General features: G+C 41.6%; 1 protein-coding gene across 1 annotated transcript in view; it reads left to right on the top strand.

Moving 5' to 3' along the window:
* Positions 1-21,491, top strand: part of kcnh4b (potassium voltage-gated channel, subfamily H (eag-related), member 4b) — a 64,726-nt gene that overhangs the window by 19,097 nt on the left and 24,138 nt on the right. The window contains exons 2-6 of the mRNA XM_055922745.1: positions 5,760-5,993; positions 7,181-7,306; positions 7,607-7,737; positions 18,224-18,467; positions 19,697-19,854. Coding sequence (XP_055778720.1) covers positions 5,760-5,993; positions 7,181-7,306; positions 7,607-7,737; positions 18,224-18,467; positions 19,697-19,854 — 893 coding nt within the window. The remainder of the gene's footprint in view (positions 1-5,759; positions 5,994-7,180; positions 7,307-7,606; positions 7,738-18,223; positions 18,468-19,696; positions 19,855-21,491) is intronic.

Below are 21,491 nucleotides of genomic sequence, written 5' to 3'. Positions count from 1 at the left end.
ACACACACACACAGAGACACAGACACAGACTCACACACACACACACACAAACACATATATTTTTGATACTATTTTTGATACTGAATGTTGTCAGATCTTCAACCAATATCGAATTTTAGGTTAAGGGAACATACATTAAAAAAAAATCATAAACAAAATGATGCCCAATGCCCCTGTGTGGAAAGTAAATTCCAACTTACACTCAATAACTGGTTGTGCCAACTTTAGCTACGATGACTCCAACCAAACGCTTCCTGTAGTTGTTGATCAGTCTCTCATGTCGCTGCAGACTAATTTTGTCCCACTCTGGCTTGCAGAACTGCTTTAACGCAGCGACATTTGTGGGTTTTCAAGCATGAACTGGTCCTCTCAGTTGGGATTAGGTCTATACTTTGACTAGGCCATTCCAAAGTTTTGACTCGTATGTCCATAGAACATTCTTCCAAGAGTCTTGTTGATCATGCAGGTGCTTCCAGGTAGTTTTTGGGCAAACTTTAGTAAAGTTTTTGGAAGAGATGGGTCCCATTATGTCTGGCGAAATCCAAACACTGCATTCCACATTAAGAACCTCATACCAACGGTCAGGCATGGTGGTGGTAGTGTGATGGTTTGGGGATGCTTTGCTGCCTCAGGACCTGGACGACTTGCCTTAATAGAAGGAACCATGAATTCTGCTCTGTATTAGAGAATTCTACAGGAGAATGTCAGGCCATCCGCCTGTGAGCTGAAGCTGAAGCTTAGCTGAGTCATGCAGCAAGACAATGATCCAAAACACACAATCAAGTATACATGAAAATGGTTAAAAAGCAACAAACTTGTTTTGGAATGACCTAGTCAAAGTTCAGGCCTAATCCCTATTGAGATGTTGTGGCAGGACTTGAAACAAACAGTTCATGCTTGAAAACCCACAAATGTTGCTGAGTTAAAGTTCTGCGTGGAAGACTGGGCCAAAATTCCTCCACAGTGATGTGAGAGACTGATCAACAACTACAGGAAGCACCTGGTTGCAGTCATTGCAGCTAAAGGTGGCACAACCAGTTACTGAGTGTAAGGGGGCAATTCCTTTTTCACACAGTGGAATTGGGTGTTGCATAACTTTGTTAATTAAAGAAATGAAGTAAGTGTATATATTTTTGTGTTATTTGTAAACACAGGTTCCCTTTACTTAATATTAGGTTTTGGTTGAAGATCTGATTTAGTATAGAAAATATGCAAAAAATAGAGAAAACCAGAAAGGGGGCAAATACTTTTTCACAATACTGTATAAACACAAACACGCTCACCCTTACACACACACACACACACACATGTTTTCCTCAGTTGATGATGCACATTGTGTACTTACAGTTGAAGTCGGAAGTTTACATACACTTAGTCATTAAAGCTCGTTTTTCAACCACTCCACAAATTTCTTGTTAACAAACTATACTTTTGGCAAATTGTTTAGGACAATTGTTTACAGACAGATTATTTCACTTATAATTCCCTGTATCACAATTCCAGTGGGTCAGAAGTTTACATATACTAAGTTGACTGTGCCTTTAAACAGCTTGGAAAATTCCAGAAAATGATGTCATGGCTTTAGAAGCTTCTGATAGACTAATTGACATCATTTGAGTCAATTGGAGGTGTACCTGTGGATGTAATTCAAGGGCTACCTTAAAACTCTGTGCCTCTTTGCTTGACATCATGGGATATCAAAAGAAATCAGCCAAGACCTCAGAAAATAATTGTAGACCTCCATAAGTCTGGTTCATCCTTGGGAGCAATTTCCAAACACCTGAAGGTACCACATTCATCTGTACAAACAATAGTACGCAAGTATAAACACAATGGAACCACGCAGCCATCATATCGCTCAGGAAGGAGACGCGTTCTCCTAGAGATGAACGCACTTTGGTGCGAAAAGTGCAAATCAATCCCAGAACAACAGCAAAGGACCTTGTAAAGATGCTGGAGAAAACAGGTACAAAAGTATCTATATCCACAGTAAAACAAGTCCTATATCGACATAACCTGAAAGGCCGCTCAGCAAGGACTACGGTTTGCAACTGCACATGGGGACAAAGATTGTACTTTTTGGAGAAATGTCCTCTGGTCTGATGAAACAAAAATAGAACTGTTTCGCCATAATGACCATTGTTTGGAGGAAAAATGACCATATGACCATATATTTGGAGGAAAAAGGGGAGGCTTGCAAGCCGAAAAACACAATCCCAACCATGAAGCACGAGGGTGGCAGCATCATGTTGTGTGGGTGCTTTGCTGCAGGTGGGACTGGTGCACTCCACAAAATAGATGGCATCATGGGGGAGGAAAATGATGTGGGCATATTGAAGCAACATCTCAAGACATCAGACAGGAAGGTAAAGCTTGGTCGCAAATGGGTCTTCCGACTGGACAATGACCCCAAGCATACCTCCAATGTTGTGGAAAATGGCTTAAGGACAACAAAGTCAAGGTATTGGAGTGACCATCACAAAGCCCTGACCTCAATCCCATAGAAAATTTGTGAACAGAACTGAAAAAGCGTGTGCGAGTAAGGAGGCCAACAAACCTGACTCCGTTACATCAGCTCTGTCAGGAGAAATGGGCCAAAATTCATCCAAATTCATCCAACTTATTGTGGGAAGCTTGTGGAAGGCTAGCTGAAACATTTGACCCAAGTTAAACAATTTAAAGGCAATGCTACCAAATACTAATTGCGTGTATGTAAACTTCTGACCCACTGGGAATGTGATGAAAGAAATAAAAGCTGGAATAAATCACTCTCTCTACTATTATTCTGACATTTCACATTCTTAAAATAAGGTGGTGATCCTAACTGACCTAAGACAGGGACTTTTTACTAGGATTAAATGTCAGGAATTGTGAAAAACTGAGTTTAAATGTATTCGGCTAAGGTGCATCTAAACTTCCGACCTCAACTGTATGCTGTACTCCACTATGTTTTGGGTGCTTTGTCAGTGTGCTTCTATCAGAATTCAAAATGTCCCCTCTCTTTTGTGAGGCAACTACTGCCTCTTTTCCTAGCGTTGGCAGTGATCTTAGAGATAACCACACTGTAGCCTACAGTATAATAGTTCTCAAGAAGCTTAGTAGTGAAGTAAATTTATATTTTCAGACATGAGATAGTGGCATACACTGTCAGGCTTAACACAGCTTGAGACACAAAGCCTTTATTGACAACAATTGCCTTACTGTTGCAAACTCTGACAATATTCTTCCGGGCATCCTAATTCCTCATTCAAACCACTGAAGAAAACTCCACAAAATGATCTCAAACTTGTTTTTAATACACAATTAAATTAAACACATACTACACCTTGCTGATAATGAGACTCGGGTATGTTGTGGTGGACTGTCAATAAAATTGCTTCACAGGAACCTGGTCAAATTATTTTTGTAGTGTGGCTAGCCACTGGATGCCTCTGCATGCACTGTCAGCATGCAGTCAAAGCTACACACTACTTTTGGAGCTAACAAGTGCTCTCAAATCTGATGTCGACAGCAGATTAGTTATATTCATAATATAACTTAACTAGCTAACATACATTTGGAGAAAACAAGTTATATTAACTAGCTAGCTAGCTTTAGCAACATTGGTAGTCAATGAGAGCTAGCTAGTCAGCTAGCAAACAATACAACAAAAATGATTCTGAAAATACTCCAACAGGCTCAATTCGATCTATCACAGCTAAAGGACAACCAGGTTCACTCAATCTTTATTCTGTGCTGTGATTTTAAGGATAGGTGTGTTGAGGTCAATATATGTGTCAATACCCAATGACAACATCCACAAGAGGAACTTGTGGTGTGTGTGGTTTTAATAGCATTAACATTTGGAGTGAAGCAGCGGTGTGGTTTTCTTGTATTTACAGTTGATTAAATTGGGGCAGTTGCATCAATGAAGAAAGTTGCAAATCCGACACTAAAGATGGCAGCGCAAGTGAGCATGGTTAGTCAGTATCAGAGAATGAAAAATGCATTACAGTGCAGAATAGCTCAACATTTTGGTGCCAAGATATTCTTACACTGTGATTTATGGGGTACCCATGACCCACTTGGGAGACAATATAGAGATACTGCTGACAAGAGTTAGTGCATGTATTCTTAGACCATATTGCATAAGCTGAAGATGTAAAGGGTTGAGTTTAGCAAAAACAAACTAGCAAAACAAACTGTAGTCTATAGGCCTACTCTGCTACATGTATATAGTGTTTGACGGTTAGGACTACAAGGTAGCATGTAAAGAGTACATGGAGGCCTATAGTATTTGTTACGTTGTCAGTGTTTCTCTCTAGACCTCAGGAGTTATTGGCATTGCTTCAGTAGACGCTCATTGTTTGACCCTCTTTGAACTTGTTTGGTGAGGTGCCGTTTTCTTACATTTTATAGCTACCAAACGATAAAACATTGACAGTCAGCGTGTCCTCATAACGAACCCCTTTAATCCACCAATTCAGACTCTTTCACAAAGGGCCATAAATAGCCAATCAAGTGTCAGGTTCTCAAGACTTGCCAGGAAACGTGCGCCACGAAACTTCCATTGACTGCCGGTGTCGAGGCGGTGGATCCGGTGGCTGCTGCCTGCTCCTCTTTATGTAATTCCTCTGTGGCGGGTTTGTTACCGCTCGCTGCACGCCCGTGAAGGCTGTCACCACTTTGAAAAATCCCCAGTGGACGGCTTCCTGACTGTCGAGGACGGGCAATTAAGGCGCTAGTTTTTCGAAAGCGTGTCGTCAGCTGCTTAGCTCTCCTTCGTCGTGTTCTTGCACTCCTCCTCCGAGTGTAGCCTACTCCCTCTGGAATTTTGAATCGCTGGTGGCGTGTGTCAAGCTTGCCTTGATTCAGTCTTTTGACTTGACTCTTTTTACATTGGAAACATTGTAGCCTTCCTCCTCAAGGAACCTAGGTCACATGCCTAGTGGACATGTAGACCTAAAGTGTACATCCAAATCCCTGCCCTTACTTCAACACCGAGATGTTTAAATGATGTAAATGCCAGTTATGCCAGACACAGTCAGGTGTACTTGACTGATGCTTTTTGGCACCACAAACTGCTTACGGTGCACAGTTATTTTATTCTGTTGGAATACGGGGGGGGGAGGCATGTCTGTTGCCACTGGGCATATGTGAACATATTGTTATTTGATCCCTACATGTACAGGAATGGGTTGCTCCCCTGGGCAGAGGTATTGGTGTTTGGTCATCTGTGGTGGTAGAGCCTGCAGGCATAGCTAAATTAATAGAGGTTGTGATCCCAATAAATCTCAACTTTCTCCCAAAATGTGCACTTGCTCACTTCCCTTAATGGATTTTAAGGTAAACGACTGGTCCCTCTTGCCCATGCATACAACAATCCAATGCTTTTGCAGTGAACACGTGCAGACTTGGAGTGAAAGGGGAGATTATTGGAATTTAGCCATACTGTTTGAATACAGCACCAATGCTCTGCGAGACTACTATTGTACTGTTTAGGCTGACACTGTCCATGGTGCTGATGAGATGGAGAGAAAAAAAGGGAAAAAGAAAGGGGGTAGATGGAGAGCGAGGTGTGGATAGAATGAAAGGGCAAGAAGAGCATTGTTTTATGTCAGACGGGCTGGTGCTTGGTGGTCTGCCAGGAATTGCTACCTATTAGCCAGGCATAGGCCTACCTATTACTGTAAGTCTATATAGCCCATGCAAGAACCAAACAGTTCTTTCCAAACACTCCTGATTAACAAACATTATTGTTCTCTTCCTCGACCCCACAGACAGCAACTTCCTGCTGGGCAACGCGCAGGGCCACCGCGGCTACCCAATCGTCTACTGCTCGGACGGCTTCTGCGAGCTGACGGGCTTCGCGCGCACCGAGGTGATGCAGAAGAAGTGCAGCTGCCGCTTCCTGTACGGCAACGACACCAGCGAGCACGTGGCCCAGCAGATGGAGAAGGCCCTGGAGGGACGAGAGGAGTTCCAGACTGAGGTCCACTTCTATAAGAAGAACGGTGAGAGTGAGACCGTAGAAATAGAATTCTATTCTATTTAATGGGGATGTCTGTTCTAGAGATTCTATTGCGATGATTGATTGTGCCCACGAGCATAGACGCAGACCTGGGTTCAGCTACTATTTGAAATCTTTCAAATACTTTTAGCGTTTTCCTGGAGTGCCATATGGGTGGGGTTTGCAGTTTGGGACTACTCTATTAGTCCATTAAACCATGCACACTCATTCAAGCATCGATAAAGTATTTAAAATCAGCACCATGCTACATACTACAAAATGCACCATGCTATTGACAGAGTTCAATCTGAGCAGTTTGACCTGAGTGAAGAGATTGGACAAGGTCAGGTCTGAATTAATTTGGAGAGCTCAAGCTGTGACAGAGGTGAGCCTGTAACCCATGAGCGATGGAAGGAGCTAATAGCAAGCAGAGACGGAAATATGGACGAGAATCTATGCAGTCAGTTTAACAGGGTTGCAGTGTTTTTCTCAAGGAATTAGTGTGCGTGTGAGTGCGTGCGTGTGTGTGTCCATGTGTGAACATACACTAGCCTGTGAATGACTGAATTTTAAGTAGGATTCTAAACTAATTTCTTAGAAAATTGCCAGTGTTGTCCTGTGGCCCACAATAAGATGTAACGCGTGCACACAGAACACAGCACTAAGAGCTTCTCCCACCTCAGAAACAGGCTTACTATAAGCTATGTTCCCTCAACAGAGACCAAAACCGTACACAGGAAATTATGTGAACCACTGTGTTGCTAATTACTGAATGGAAAGTGTGTTGATAGTCTGGGTGTCTACAGATCTAAATAAAGCAAGAGACCCTGAATTGCTACTGAATTGCTACTGAAATGCTACTTTGGCTAAACTCAGCCTTAACCTTAGACATCTATTGCATGGTTTCAACTCTCCCTATCTAAGGAGACCAAGAGAGCTTAGCTAGCCAATGTGATCAATTGGTTGCAAGAGTTGTTTTCTTAAGGGCAATGCTCTGAACCTTTATCTGCTTCATCACTGTTATTAATGAAATGCCAGCAGTACCCTTTTTAATCTTTGCAATGTCATTTTTTTGCGGTATCATTTTTCATTCATCTATTTATTCATTACATGTAATGATGCAAGGGAGCTCATGGATCATGTCCTACATTTTTTTTCTCAATGAATCTTTGTTTGTTTTGCTTTGTTCAGGGACCTCTTTCTGGTGCCTGCTGGACGTTGTGCCCATAAAGAACGAGAAGGGGGAGATGGTCCTATTCCTCTTCTCATTCAAGGACATCACTGACGTACACGGCAAAGTGCATCACAAGAAAGAAGGTAGGCCAAGCTTCAAAATTGCTCTCACCAAAAACTATTTTCCTTTTGGTTTGGATGTGATTTATGATTTACCATCTTTTTCCCCTCCGCTTTCATCTCCGCAATGTTCTCCTGTTTGTCATTATTATTTATTTATTATGCCGTTGGGCAGCCATTTTGTTAAATTCAAAGATATTGTTTGAGTAATTAAATCATATAGACACCAAGCTGTAGACTTGTATTGTCTTGTGACATGACACAAGCATGTTAAAAAACAGATGGAAGTCGTAATGGAGATGACTGTGTGATTGAACATTTCAGAGGATAAGAGGCGGAGCAGGAAAAGTGGCAGCTCTCACTTCAGCGAAGCCAGGAAGCGGGGGCGGACCATGATCTACCATCTGTCCAGCCAGTTCTCCAGAGGCGGCAAGAGAGAGGTCAACTTGGGCAGTGTGAGTACTGGGACCGCCTCTATTCATTCTTCCATTGGTAAATTTGGTTGATTAGCCGATTCCTGATTGGTTAATTGGTTTACTTAATTGCTTAATTAGTTACTTAATTGGTGTGTTATGCTTTCATGAAAATAATCTCCATAGGTTTGTTGACGGCTAAAATGGCTTCTTTCTTTCAATTTCATCTGTGATCTAAACTGTTTGGATAATTATTGAGCAAGGAACAACAATCATTCAAACTTTAACCAAATTCATAATTGTCATTTCTAAGTTCATATACTCAAACTTATCCCAAAGATAAATGGGTATTTCAAATACACAATAAAACTAATATGTGTGAAGTTCAAAGCCTCTTAATAACTGTTAGGGCTTGTCAATAAATTCCGAACAAAAGACAGGTTCTACATCATCCATTTCCACTGATGTGGTCTAACATCCATTTCCACTGGTGTGGTCTAACATCCATTTCCACTGGTGTGGTCTAACATCCATTTCCACTGGTGTGGTCTAACATCCATTTCCACAGGTGTGGTCTAACATCCATTTCCACTGGTGTGGTCTAACATCCATTTCCACTGGTGTGGTCTAACATCCATTTCCACAGGTGTGGTCTAACATCCATTTCCACTGGTGTGGTCTAACATCCATTTCCACTGGTGTGGTCTAACATCCATTTCCACAGGTGTGGTCTAACATCCATTTCTACTGGTGTGGTCTAACATCCATTTCCACTGGTGTGGTCTAACATCCATTTCCACTGGTGTGGTCTAACATCCATTTCCACTGGTGTGGTCTAACATCCATTTCCACTGGTGTGGTCTAACATCCATTTCCACTGCTGTGGTCTAACATCCATTTCCACTGGTGTGGTCTAACATGAAACTCCATTTCTCCCTCCTCTACAGGTTGAAACTGGAGTCACAGCAATAAAATGGCAAAATCTTAGCCTCCTAGCTATGGTTGCCGGGAGACTCAAGGCAGTTTCTAAGGAATAGAGTCACTGGCATTGTGGATTAGGAGTCAGAGTGGAAACTGATTACATCATCCCCCTCGGTGTTGCTGGGTTTCAACTAGGCAGCCAAAAAGTCAGACTCTACAGCCACAAAGTCAAAATTGGCTATACCAATTAGCTGGTTGGTCTTAATTTAAGGTTAGGCATAAGGTTAGTAGTGTGGTTAAGGTTAGGGATATGTTTTCAAATCAGATTATATGAAGATACATTTTAGAAATGGGCGGGGTTTAGCCATAATTCTAACTTTGTGGCTTTATTAACTAGTGACAACCGTGTTACTGTGGCTGTCTTGAACATGGCAATGCTGCACTAGCAGCAGCTGAATTATATAGGTCATTATATATGTCCCGGCTGGTTTTCTTACTCCCCTGGGTGTTGGGATGTCTATAGGGCCTCCAGAGAGATTTTCATACTGAAAAGCAGGGGCTGAGGGGTGTGTTCCAGGCCAGCCCACCTTGCACCTTATTGGGCATCGGTGTGCTACGACTCCCCCTCGTCTGCCCGAGGCCTGGTGCCGCGCTTCCGATCCCACCTACTCGCAGATGGCACTGTTTACGCCGCCATACACGCTCACTCACACCTGCTCTGGAATGAATCACACTCGGACACACAGACGCATAGCTCACGTGACTGCACACGGACATACACACTGGCACACACTTCCCACAAAATTCTACACACGCATGCACAAACCAGGTCATTTTCAAAGTCAGACTCATCTCTTGGGTGGCTGCTGAAATATCACGAATTAGAGGATTAGTAGCAAACCTACAACTCTGTTCTTTTTTATCACCGGTTACGTTGACTGAGAACACATTCTCATTTACAACAACCACCTGGGGAATAGTTACAGGGGAGTGGAGATGAATGATCCAATTGGAAGCAGGGGATGATTAGGTGGCCATGATGGCATGAGGGCCAGATTGGGAATGTAGCCAGGACACCGGGGTTATCATCTCTACTCTTACGATAAGTGCCTTTAGTGACCACGTTTACCGTCCCATCCGAAAGACAGCACCCAAACACAGGGTGTCCTTGGACCAAAGGAAAGAGTGCCTCCAACACCACTTCCAGCAGCATCTGGTCTCCCATCCAGGGACTGATCAGGACCAACCCTGCTTAGCGTCAGAGGCAAGCCAGCAGTGGCATACAGGGTGGTATGCTGCTGGCATGTCAATATATGGCATTAAAGCTGGAATCCATACTTGGGGAAACTGCCACGTCAGTTTGCAATATTACAAAAACAAAGAAGTTACTTCAAACAACGAATACTGTTTTTGTCCCTCTGACACCATTGGATAACACTGCGCATCATTGCATGCGCGATAAAACAGCAGAGTATGCTGCAATTTTTTTTTTTCATGATGCTGGATGCTCCTCTCCTCCATTTCAACAAAAACGATAGGAAGAAGGAAAAGGAAACCGCACACTGCTCTTGATAGTATCACCGATATTTAATAAGCTTACGTATCGGCCACACGGCCTTCGTCTGAGCTTTTGGGATTTTTTGAAAGTTGCACCCTTATGTAGACCTGGCTCCACCCACATCCGTTCTACACATCGAAGGGGGTTGGAAGCAAAGGAAAATAAATAAGTGCTACCAAATATAACAATGTGCATTTCATAAATCTTACAAAAGTGTATAAATAAGGCGTATTGAACACTTCTGTATAATCTCAATGAGGACATAGCAAGTTCATTAGTCATTGGGTACATCATATGAAAAACGTCAGAATAATCTACAAGAGACACACATTTCATGTTCCAATTCACAGCATAACATACAAAGGCATTTCATCATTAAGTCCTTTTGGAAACAATGTCTGGAGGGTGAAAATCCAAAAACATTCTCTTTTACTCAGAGTATTATTAATATCACCTCCCCTGTCTGATATCTTAACTTTCTCTATGCCACAAAATCTAAAGGTGGAAATGTCATGCTTCATGTCATTGAAATGTACAGCGACTGGATACTCCCTGTCGTTTCTCCTGATTGAACTTTTATGTTCCCTAATTCTCTGTTTAAGAGAGCGGGTGGTTTTACCGACATAACAGAGCCCACATGGACATTTAATAATGTAAATAACATGGGTGGTGGAACACGTAATAATGTCATTTATTTGGAACCTTTTTCCTGTGTGTGGGTGACAGAAATAATATCGGTGATACTATCAAGAGCAGTGTGCGGTTTCCTTTTCCTTCATCTTGTTCAATTGATGCCATGCACCTGCAAATAAGATTGCTCAGATGTGCGAGTGCCTTTTTGTATTTGTATAACAAAAACGATAACAAATGCGTTGGAGCGGACAGTGGCGCTGTTTCAACTTATGCGGATTTCAGCTTTAAGATTATGTTTACCTGCTATAGATAAAATATGTTAAAAGATAGATTGTCCCTTACCCACTGCAGGTTGATACATCTGAATGATATTATTATAACATAATTACAACATAACATCATTAACATATTATTACATATTATTATGAACATCTATTATTACAGTATATTTGAGGAACATGCCAGTATATTGTAACGTATATTGCAGTACCATAGGGATATGGTAATTGTAGCTGTTTCTCTTGGCATTTTCATCTACCTAGAGACCCAGAACGAGCATCATGTTTCCTCTCCAAGTGTGAGTGTGTGACAGAGGGGGAAGCCAACTATACATCCAACACAGAGGGAGGTGGAGAGATGACACTCACTCTGTCATGTGTGTGCTCGCGTGTGTGCACGTGCGTGTGCACATGTGTGTAGAGAGAGTGTGTGGGTATTTAAAAAAAGGCTTGTGGTGTGTGTGTGTGTGTATGGTCATGTATGCGCACAAGTATGAGGTATTACTCTTCTCTCTATATTACACACACATGGGATTTCTATAATCGTTGCTGCCTAAGTTACAGGACTTACTCATTTTCATTCTTGGAACGCTCATGGGATCACAGAGAATCAGCCTCTCTCTCTCTCTCTCTCTCTCTCTCTCTCTCTCCACAGTTAACAGTGCATTCAGGAAAGTATCCAGACCCATTCCCTATTTCCACATTTTCTTACGTTACAGCCTTATTCTAAATTGGATTAAATCCATTTTTCCCTCATCAATCTACACACAATACCCCAATAGAAAAAATAAATACATTATTTACATACGTATTCAGACCCTTTGCTATGAGACTCGAAATTGAGCTCAGTTGCATCCTGTTTCCAATGATTATCCTTGAGATGTTTCTGCAACTTGATTGGAGTCCACCTGTGGTAAATTCAATTGGCCATGACGTCAAAGGAATTGTCCCGTACAGTTCCGAGACAGGATTGTGTCGAGGCACAGATCTGGGGAAGGATACCCCAAAATATCTGCAGCATTGATGATCCTCAAGAATAAAGTGGACTCCATAATACTTAAATGGATGACGTTTGAAACCACCAAGACTCTTCCTAGAGCTGACCGCCCGACCAAACTGAGCAATCGGGGGTGAAGGACCTTGGTCAGGGAGGTGACCAAGAACCCAATGGTCACTCTGACAGAGCTCAAGAGTTCCTCTGTGGAGATTGGAGAAACTTCCAGAAGGACAACCATCTCTGCAGCACTCCACCAATCAGGCCTTGATGGTAGAGTAGCCAGACGGAAGCCACTCCTCGAAAAGGCACATGACAGCACTCTTAGAGTTTGCCAAAAGGCACCTAAAAGACTCTCAGACTTTGAGAAACAAGATTCTCTTGTCTGATGAAACCAAGACTGGCAAAGGGAAAGGGGAAACCTAGTCAGTTGTACAACTGAATGCATTCAACTCTGAATGCCAAGCTTCACGTCTGGAGGAAACTTGGCACCATCCCTACGGTGAAACATCATGCTGTTGGGATGTTTTTCAGTTGCAGGGACTGGGAGACTAGTCAGGATTGAGGGAAAAATGAACGGAGCAAAGTACGGAGACATCCTTGATGAAAACCTGCTCCAGAGCGCTCAGGACCTCAGACTGGGGCGAAGGTTCACCTTCCAACATGACAATGACCTTAAGCACACAGACAAGACAACGCAGGAGTGACTTCGGGACAAGTGGCCCAGCCAAAGCCCGGACTTGAACCCGATTGAACATCTCTGGAAAGACCTGAATTAGCTGTGCAGCAACGCTCCCCATCCAACTTGACAGAGCTTGAGAGGATCAGCAGAGAAGAATGGGAGAAACTTCCCAAATACAGGTGTGCTAAGCTTGTAGCATCATACCTAACAAGACTGTAATCGCTGCCAAAGATGCTTCTACAAAGTACTGAGTAAAGGGTCTGAATACTTATATGAATGTGATATTTCCGTTTTTTATGTTTAATTAATTAGCAAAACGTTCTAAAAACCTATTTGAGCTTCATCATTATGGGGTATTGTGTTTAGATAGATGAGGAAAGACTATTTAAGCAATTTTAGAATATGGCTGTAACTTAACAAAATGTGGGAAAAGTCAAGGGGCCTGAATACCTTCCAAAGGCAGTTTGGGGTCATTTAGAAATGTCTTGGTTTTTGAAAGAAAAGCAAATTTTTTGTCCATTAAAATAACATCAAATTTATCAGAAATACAGTGTAGATGTTGTTAATGTTGTAAATGACTATTGTAGCTGGAAACAGCTGATTCTTAATGGAATATCTACATAAGCCAGCGGCCTGGAGTCGCCTCTTCACTGTTGACGTTGAGACTGGTGTTTTGCAGGTACTATTTAATGAAGCTGCCAGTTGAGGACTTGTGAGGCTTCTTTTTCTCAAACTAGACACTCTAATGTACTTGTCCTCTTGCACAGTTGTGCACCGGGGCCTCCCACTCCTCCTTCTATTCTGGTTAGAGTCAGTTTGCGTTGTTCTGTGAAGGGAGTAGTACACAGCGTTATACAAGATCTTCAGTTTTTTGGCCATTTTTCGCATGGAATAGCCTTAATTTTTCAGATAAAGAATAGACTGACGAGTTACAGAAGAAGGTTATTTGTTTCTGGCCATTTTGAGCCTGTAATTTAACCCACAAATGCTGATGCTCCAGATACTCAACTAGTCTAAAGAAGGCCAGTTTTATTGCTTCTTTAATTAGAACAACACTTTTCAGCTGTGCTAACATAATTGCAAAAGGGTTTACTAATGATCAATTAGTCTTTTAAAATGATAAACTTGGATTAGCTAACACAACGTGCCATTGGAACACAGGAGTGATGGTTGCTGATAATGGGCCCCAGAACGCCTATGTAGATATTCCATTAAAAATCCACGGTTTCTAGCTACAATAGTCATTTACAACGTTAACAAAGGCTACTCTGTATTTCTGATCAATTTTATGTTATTTTAATGGACAAAAAAATGTGCTTTTCTTTGAAAAACAAGGACATTTCTAAGTGACCCCAAACTTTTGAACGGTAGTGTATATCATTACCCCCCCCCCCCTTTCATTTCTTCCCTGTTAGCAGTTGGTCGTGCTGTGAATAGCTCACTATTTGTAGCATCAGTCCAGAAAGGCAGGAAGGAAGGGAGTAACACCTGTGTGTGAGAGAAGATAGAACAGGCTGTCAAAGGATTGAGGCTGTAACTTCAGAGAATGTGTGGGATAACTGCAAAGCATCTCAGTGCCCTAAAATGCACAATGATTACCCCCAATTCCTATATTTAGGCTGTTTGTTCAGAGGAGAACTATCTATCTCAATTCGTCTTTCTGTGGGTTTTAAGGAGGCAAGGAATCGATTGTGTCACAGAGTTGGCTAACCCTCCTCCTGGAGAGTTACTGGGTGTTCAGGGTTTTGTTCCAGAACTACTCTATAAAACACCTGATTCAGCTAAGTATTTCTCATTTCTGTCCTCTCGTTGCCTCTTCCACTCTCTTTTTCTATCTCCCTATAGGGTTGGGAGTGTGTAATTCTAGTCCCCCCTGGTTTATATAATCTACTGTAACCCAGTTTCCAATGAGTCCACCAGTCTTGACCTGCTGTTTATGTGGATTGTTCAAGAGGGAGATGATGAAGCACATTTGTGGAGTTGGTCGTTCGTCTACTGTGGTCAAATCTAACAGTGACCATGCAATTTCAGCTGGTTGGATCTTTACTCTGTGCTGTATTCTGCTTGAGAGAAAGTCTGTCTTTCTGTGTCACGGGCGAGATATGAGAAACCAACGTCTTAACCGTTGAGGGCTGACACTGATTTGAAGTCACAGGCAGGGCTAGCTCATCAAGAGACCATGATCTGTTTGTGTCATGGTTTGTTTTTCTCAGCTCAAAGCATGCTGGGGGATATACACGTTAGGGTTGCCTGGGTGAAGCTTGATGAAGTACGAAGATCAGCTGTTGCTGCAGGGAGATTTAGCAACACTTGGTGCCCGCAGCGGGCTTTTTCTTCTCTCATCAACACTAGGACGTGCTCTGTTGGCTGTCGGACGGAAGGATGGATTGACCCGACCCCGGTGATGTAATGTGAGCCAAATTAAAAAAGAAGTCCCAGCGTTCGCTGACGTCCCCGACTCATTCGCTCAAAAAAAACATTAAATCGTCCCGAGCAGCTTGGCTTTTCCTTAGGATTTGCCTCAGTGCCATTCAACTTCTTAATTGAAGTGGGGGAAACATCCCAGCAGTCTAAACAAGTGGTAAATAACACATGTTCATTGTAACTGTGAAGTGTCCCTCTTTTCTTCTTCCCTTTATATTGCACATTTTCACAATCGAGAGGAGCCTGTCATTATGGGTGAAGAGGTGATGGTTTGGGGCCAATTCCGATATTTACAACACACGCATGCATCAGGGTTGGGCTCAATTCTGAATTGAGTTACGAAGTGCCCTTTAATCTCAATTGAATTCTTGAATTTGAATTGACCACACCTCACAGGAAGCAGAATTTTAGTCAACGGTAGAATTTCTATTCAATGAAAATGAAATGGGTAGTGGCTATTACCTGGGGCGGCAGAGTAGCCTAGTGGTTAGAGCGTTGGGCTAGTAACCCAAGGGTTGCACGTTCAAATCCCCAAGGTCCAAGTATGTCGTTCTGCCCCTGAACAAGGCAGTGTTCCTAGGCCGTCATTGAAAATAAGAATTTGTTCTTAACTGACTTGCCTAGTTAAATAAAGGTAAAAGAATTCAAATGGCTATTATGTACTGTATGTAGACACACCACTATACAAATGTTGACATCATGTATGGTAAACAATAACATATGGTTGAAATATTTGATTTTTTAACTCATTCTCCTAAAATTATATGTATATATTATTGTATAATTTTGTAGGTTGTCTATAATAATTCAAATTTCACTTACATGTTAGAAAAAATACATTTCCCAGAATGCATTAGATCAAATCAAAGACACCAGAATGGAAGAGAACAATCTAACATCTCATCACAAAAAAATACTGTTTGACATCTGAGTTATAATCAAGTTCATATTTGAAATGGTATCTGTATATATTTTTTTAATTATGTGACAGATGCTTTTGGTAAAATACTTGTCAAAGGAATGACTTTATTTCACGTCTGTTGAATTTCTTTGAATTAAATTATATTCAAATTCTGCTTCCTCTGAGGTGTGTCCAATGCAAATTCCAATTTAAATTCTTGGGTTGAATTTAATTTAAATTAAGAAATTCCTAATTGATCCCAATCTTGAGAGACACACACACACACACACACACACACACACACACACACACACACACACACACACACACACACACACACACACACACACACACACACACACACACACACACACACACACACACACACACACACACACACACACACACACACACACACACACACACACACACACAATCTTGTATAACTAACCATGTGGGTGCACACAATTCAGTCCCATTCAAAATCCTAATTATAACCCTAACACTAGTTCTAACCTTAACCCTAAACCCCTAGAAATAGCATTTGACCTTGTGGGGACTAGCAAAATGTTTGTTCGTTTACTATTCCCCACACACATACAAAATTAGGAATATTATAATTACGACACTCTCCTCCTCTCCCTCCTTTTTTGTGGGACCACAATTCCCTTGCTCCCCCAATTATTTCCCTATGTAAGGGCTATCCATCCCGAGGTGCCTCATTAAGAAGATTACACAGCAGTACAACAGTGCTCGCCACCTCCCGGACACATACCAGGGAAATTACATTTCATACTTAATTACCCAGGCTGACCCACCCCCCAAAACAATACGCACATATTCCAGAAAGTAACAAATAAATGAAATTATACGAAATATCTGAACATATATATATATTATACTGTATATACTGAATATATATATATATATATATATATATATATATATATATATATATATATATATATATATATATATATATATATATATATATATAGTGTGTGTGTATGTATGTATGTATGTATGTATGTATGTATATATATATATATATATTATACTGTATATACTGAATATATATATATATATATATATATATATATATATAGTGTGTGTGTAGACAGTCTGGACAGTATATAAATGGAAAAGGTGTGTACAGCAGTAGTTATATAGGATGAAACATGACTAGAACAGTGTATACATATAAAGTGGGTAAAACAGTATGTAAACATTATTATAGGGACCAGTGTATAATGACTTTATGTACATAGGGCAGCAGTCTCTACGGTGCAGGGTATAGTAGGCCAGCTAGTGATGACTGTTTAACAGTCTGATGGCCTGGAGATAGAAGCATTTCTCGGTCCCAGCTTGGATGCACCTGTACTGTCTCCGCCTTCTAGATGATAGTGAGGTGAACCGGCCGTGGGTTGGGTGGCTGGAGTCCTTGATCCATTTAGGCTTTTCTGTTTCCCTTCACCCCGCTTTTCATTTCTGTCCAAGGTAATAGCTTTACTTAATGTCTCCTCAACATTGTTATGGCTATAACGTCCAATAGTCAGATCTGCGCTGTCATTATGCCAACCCAGGATGGACACTCCGATTCGCTATGGAATTATAATATATCTCACCCATGATTAGCTTTCTCAATCAAAAATTCTAACGAGGGGGGAATGAATAAGTGCTATTTCAAATTTTTATGGCGAAGTTCAGTCGATTCGGCACTTTCATTTGTCTTTAATGAGATGAGAAAAGTTGAGAAATACACTTGGGCGAGAAATAGCTGATGACTTTTGGATGAGGGGATGTTGAAGGAAGAGTTGAAATCATGCATGTAATTTTGATGCTCAGTGTGGCGTAGTTGGTCGTTTCCCCTTCATCGTCGCCTCACTTCCTCCCTCACAGGAAGTCATCTTGATCGGAGGACCTAGTTTTTTGATAGGGCACTGATGGACAAATGTGATACCTTTTGTATTCATGATGTGTAGCAGAAACAATGAGAAACCGAGGAACTTGAGAAACTGGCCCAAGTGGGTGACTGTTTTGGACAAGAGCTTATTCAACACCTCACTTCACACACAATCCCATTCATCCTTTAATCATTCTACCAACACATCTCTCTCTCTCTCTCTCCCTCTACCAGAACATGTTTGAGAAGCCCTCGTCCCTCCCGGAGTATAAGGTAGCGGCGGTGCAGAAGTCCCGCTTCATCCTGCTTCACTACAGCGTATCCAAGGCATTATGGGACTGGATGATCCTCCTGGCCACCTTCTATGTGGCGGTCACCGTGCCCTACAACGTCTGCTTCACGCCTTACGACGAGCTGGACACGGCCGCCCGCGCCACCATCGTCAGCGACATCGCCGTGGAGATGCTCTTTATCCTGGGTGAGGAGATGGGCGGAGTAAGGGAATAGGAGGTAGGAGGTAGGTTGTAGGAAATAGGAAGTAAGGAATATGAAATGGGACGTGACATCAGTGTTAACGACATTGTTGAGGAAATGCTCTTCAACCTGGGTGAGGAAGTAAGGGTGTAAGGGAAAAGAAAGGAAAGGTATAGGAGATGGGAAGGTTGTAGGAGATAAGGAATAGGACATTGGATGCTTCTCCATCAAAAACCACACTGTCATGGAGATGTTCTTATGAAATAAGGTGAAAGGATATAAGGAGGTAAGTTGTAGGATATAAGGGATAGGAAATAGGAGCTGAAAGCGGCCACCTGCTCCACCAACATCAACGACATCACCATGGAGATATTCTATAGGCGGTAGGATATCTGGGATCTAGGGAATAGGAGGCAAGAGATTGGAAATAATCACGTCAGGATTTGGCTTAATTATGGTTTGCTGTTCTCTTAGTCTTAACTGTATTAACTGTTATGTCCAGTAATTACATCTGATCCAGTGTTTCTCCTGTAGTAGATACATTTCCAAGATAGATAGTATGTGTCCTGGTCAGACTAAGACCTTGGTTCAAATACATTCTTATTTAAGTATTTGTATTTTAAATACTTATTTTCTCTGTATTTAATTATTTTCAAATGATTTGGCTGAATTACTTCTATTTGAAGTATTTGAAAGTATTCTCAAATGATTTCCTATAAATAATATTTGAAACTATTTTCAACAATTGTTTCCAAGTATATTTCAAATACCATAGGACCAAACAGACCTGGGTTCAAATGCATGGAATATTGAAATATGTGTATTTGGAAATATCCTTGTCTCTGTATTTTAGTATTTTCAAATACATACTAATACTTTCCAAGTGTATTTCCAATATTCAACTATTTTGAAAAAATATCCAAATACTTACTACGAATTGAATGTGAAATTATTTGAAATACCTGAATAGTATTTGAACCCAGGTCGGATGCTGGTCCTGAAAAACTTGGGTGTGCAGTCTTTTTCTCCAGCCAGAAACGACAACACCTCTTGGTGAGATATACGTTGAATTAGGTGCTGTAGTGCAGGGCTGGAGCAAAAGCATTCACAGGGTTTTCCCCAAGGGTTGGGTGACCACTACGCTACCATGACTGAAACATTTCTGTCATCACTAAGCAAACATTTAGCTATTTTGGAACCTTATCACTTATTTCATACCCACTCCGTACACAGACATCATCCTGAACTTCCGAACATCCTTTGTGAGCACGTCGGGTCAGGTGGTGTACGAGGCACGCTCCATTTGCATCCACTACGCCACCACCTGGTTCTTTGTCGACCTGGTGGCTGCACTGCCCTTTGACCTGCTCTATGCCTTCAACATCACTGTGGTGGGTATATGAGGTCGTATATTCACATACACTCTACTGTACCTATACACATACAAATTCACTTCAAAGAATAAAAAAATGGCCTGGATAAATTCTAATTAATTTGGTTGGAGGCAAGTGATTCTCAGCAAGTGTAATTTATAATACCTTTGGTAAGTTGCAGGTGCCTACAGGGCAGTGGAGATTTTAGCATGTAAGCATGCCAGCAAAGACACTACACAACACTAAACAATACATTAATTGCACTATAACGGCGACAAGTGGTGCACACATAAAGCTGTCTCAACAGCAGAGCTTTCCTTTCAGCACCATGGAGTGAATCCTTACCACCGCCACACCTGGCTATCAGCGGAGCCTTGTCTGGCAGCAAAACAATTCATTCAGCCACACTTACTGCCTTTTTTTTAAAACATAGCTGATATGGCTGACTTGCTTAAACAAATGTGGTTGCTACTGATAATTGAGATGTACAAACTATGGCATAAGGCAACGATGAGCAGAGAAGAGGCATTCCGTAATTTCGATGAAGACATTAATGAGCGAGCTGGAGTAAGACGGACGTAGTCAGTATAACTATGTGTTCAGCACTTTTGAAATGTACAGCAACAGAATGCAGAACATGGGCTGCTCTTACAGTATTTCCCCTGTACACCAGGTCAGACCCGTAGGATAAAGAAAGGGGGCATATAAGCAGACAATGAAACCTCTTACAATATTAGATGATGAGATTTCTCATAAACAGGTTATAGGCTACATGTGCAGCACCACCACCATCAGAATAGTAACGGTAGGCGATATTAAGAGGTGAAAATAGACCAAATCATTAGGGTGAGGCACATGGGCTACTATCAGCTTACTACACAACATACACTTAGTATTACTTTCTTAGCTACAGTATACATATCTCCCTTGCATATTGCATAATTTATGCAGCAGCATACAAGACATTTTTGGATTTACCTTGGCTTGTGATGTGCTCACTGAAGGTGGTGAGGCAGTCCTTTGTGGGCAAATGTTTTAATCAAACTTTGTCATCAAAGTCTGGCATTCTCTGGATTTATAGTGGGAACTCTGACAAAAAAGACACAGCCACTCCATTGAATAGCAGGATACTGGTTGCTTTGCAATGCTTGCAGTTAGCTACTGATTCCTTCCAAACGACTCATTGTTGAATTTGCGATTTCCAACTTGTTGTGTAATCTTTATGTCCAATGGCCGATGAGCACCGATAGTTTATCTATAATTTATCTTCATTATTTCTCTCCATATGACAAGGATGAAAAAGGATTTGCCAGTAGATTGTCGACTTGATTCATGATGATGACTGCTAGCTAAGACTTTGAAAGTAAGATGTTGACATGATCAGTCCAATCAAAGCTACTGTACACATAACGTGATTTGACGTCATTTATTCTGTGGCCAATGACCTTGAGCCTTCTTGGAAGGGCACTTGTAATATAACTCTATGACAGGACCCAATGGGCTGAAGCTTGGATGTCTACCCTTACTAAGGACTTAAACTTGGCGATGACGTAGTGTCCCCATGAGTGACAGAACACTGAGCCAATCACGGCGCAATGCTCCTATTTTTTGCTGGCTCGCCCCACCACAGAAAGCACTGAGCTAGGCTGAAACAC

This window comes from Salvelinus fontinalis, chromosome 1 (genome assembly GCF_029448725.1).
Source record: "Salvelinus fontinalis isolate EN_2023a chromosome 1, ASM2944872v1, whole genome shotgun sequence".
In the NCBI taxonomy this organism is placed as follows: Eukaryota; Metazoa; Chordata; class Actinopteri; order Salmoniformes; family Salmonidae; genus Salvelinus; species Salvelinus fontinalis.
The sequence above is the reverse complement of the archived record's forward strand: the minus strand, read 5'-3'. Positions and strand labels throughout refer to the sequence as shown.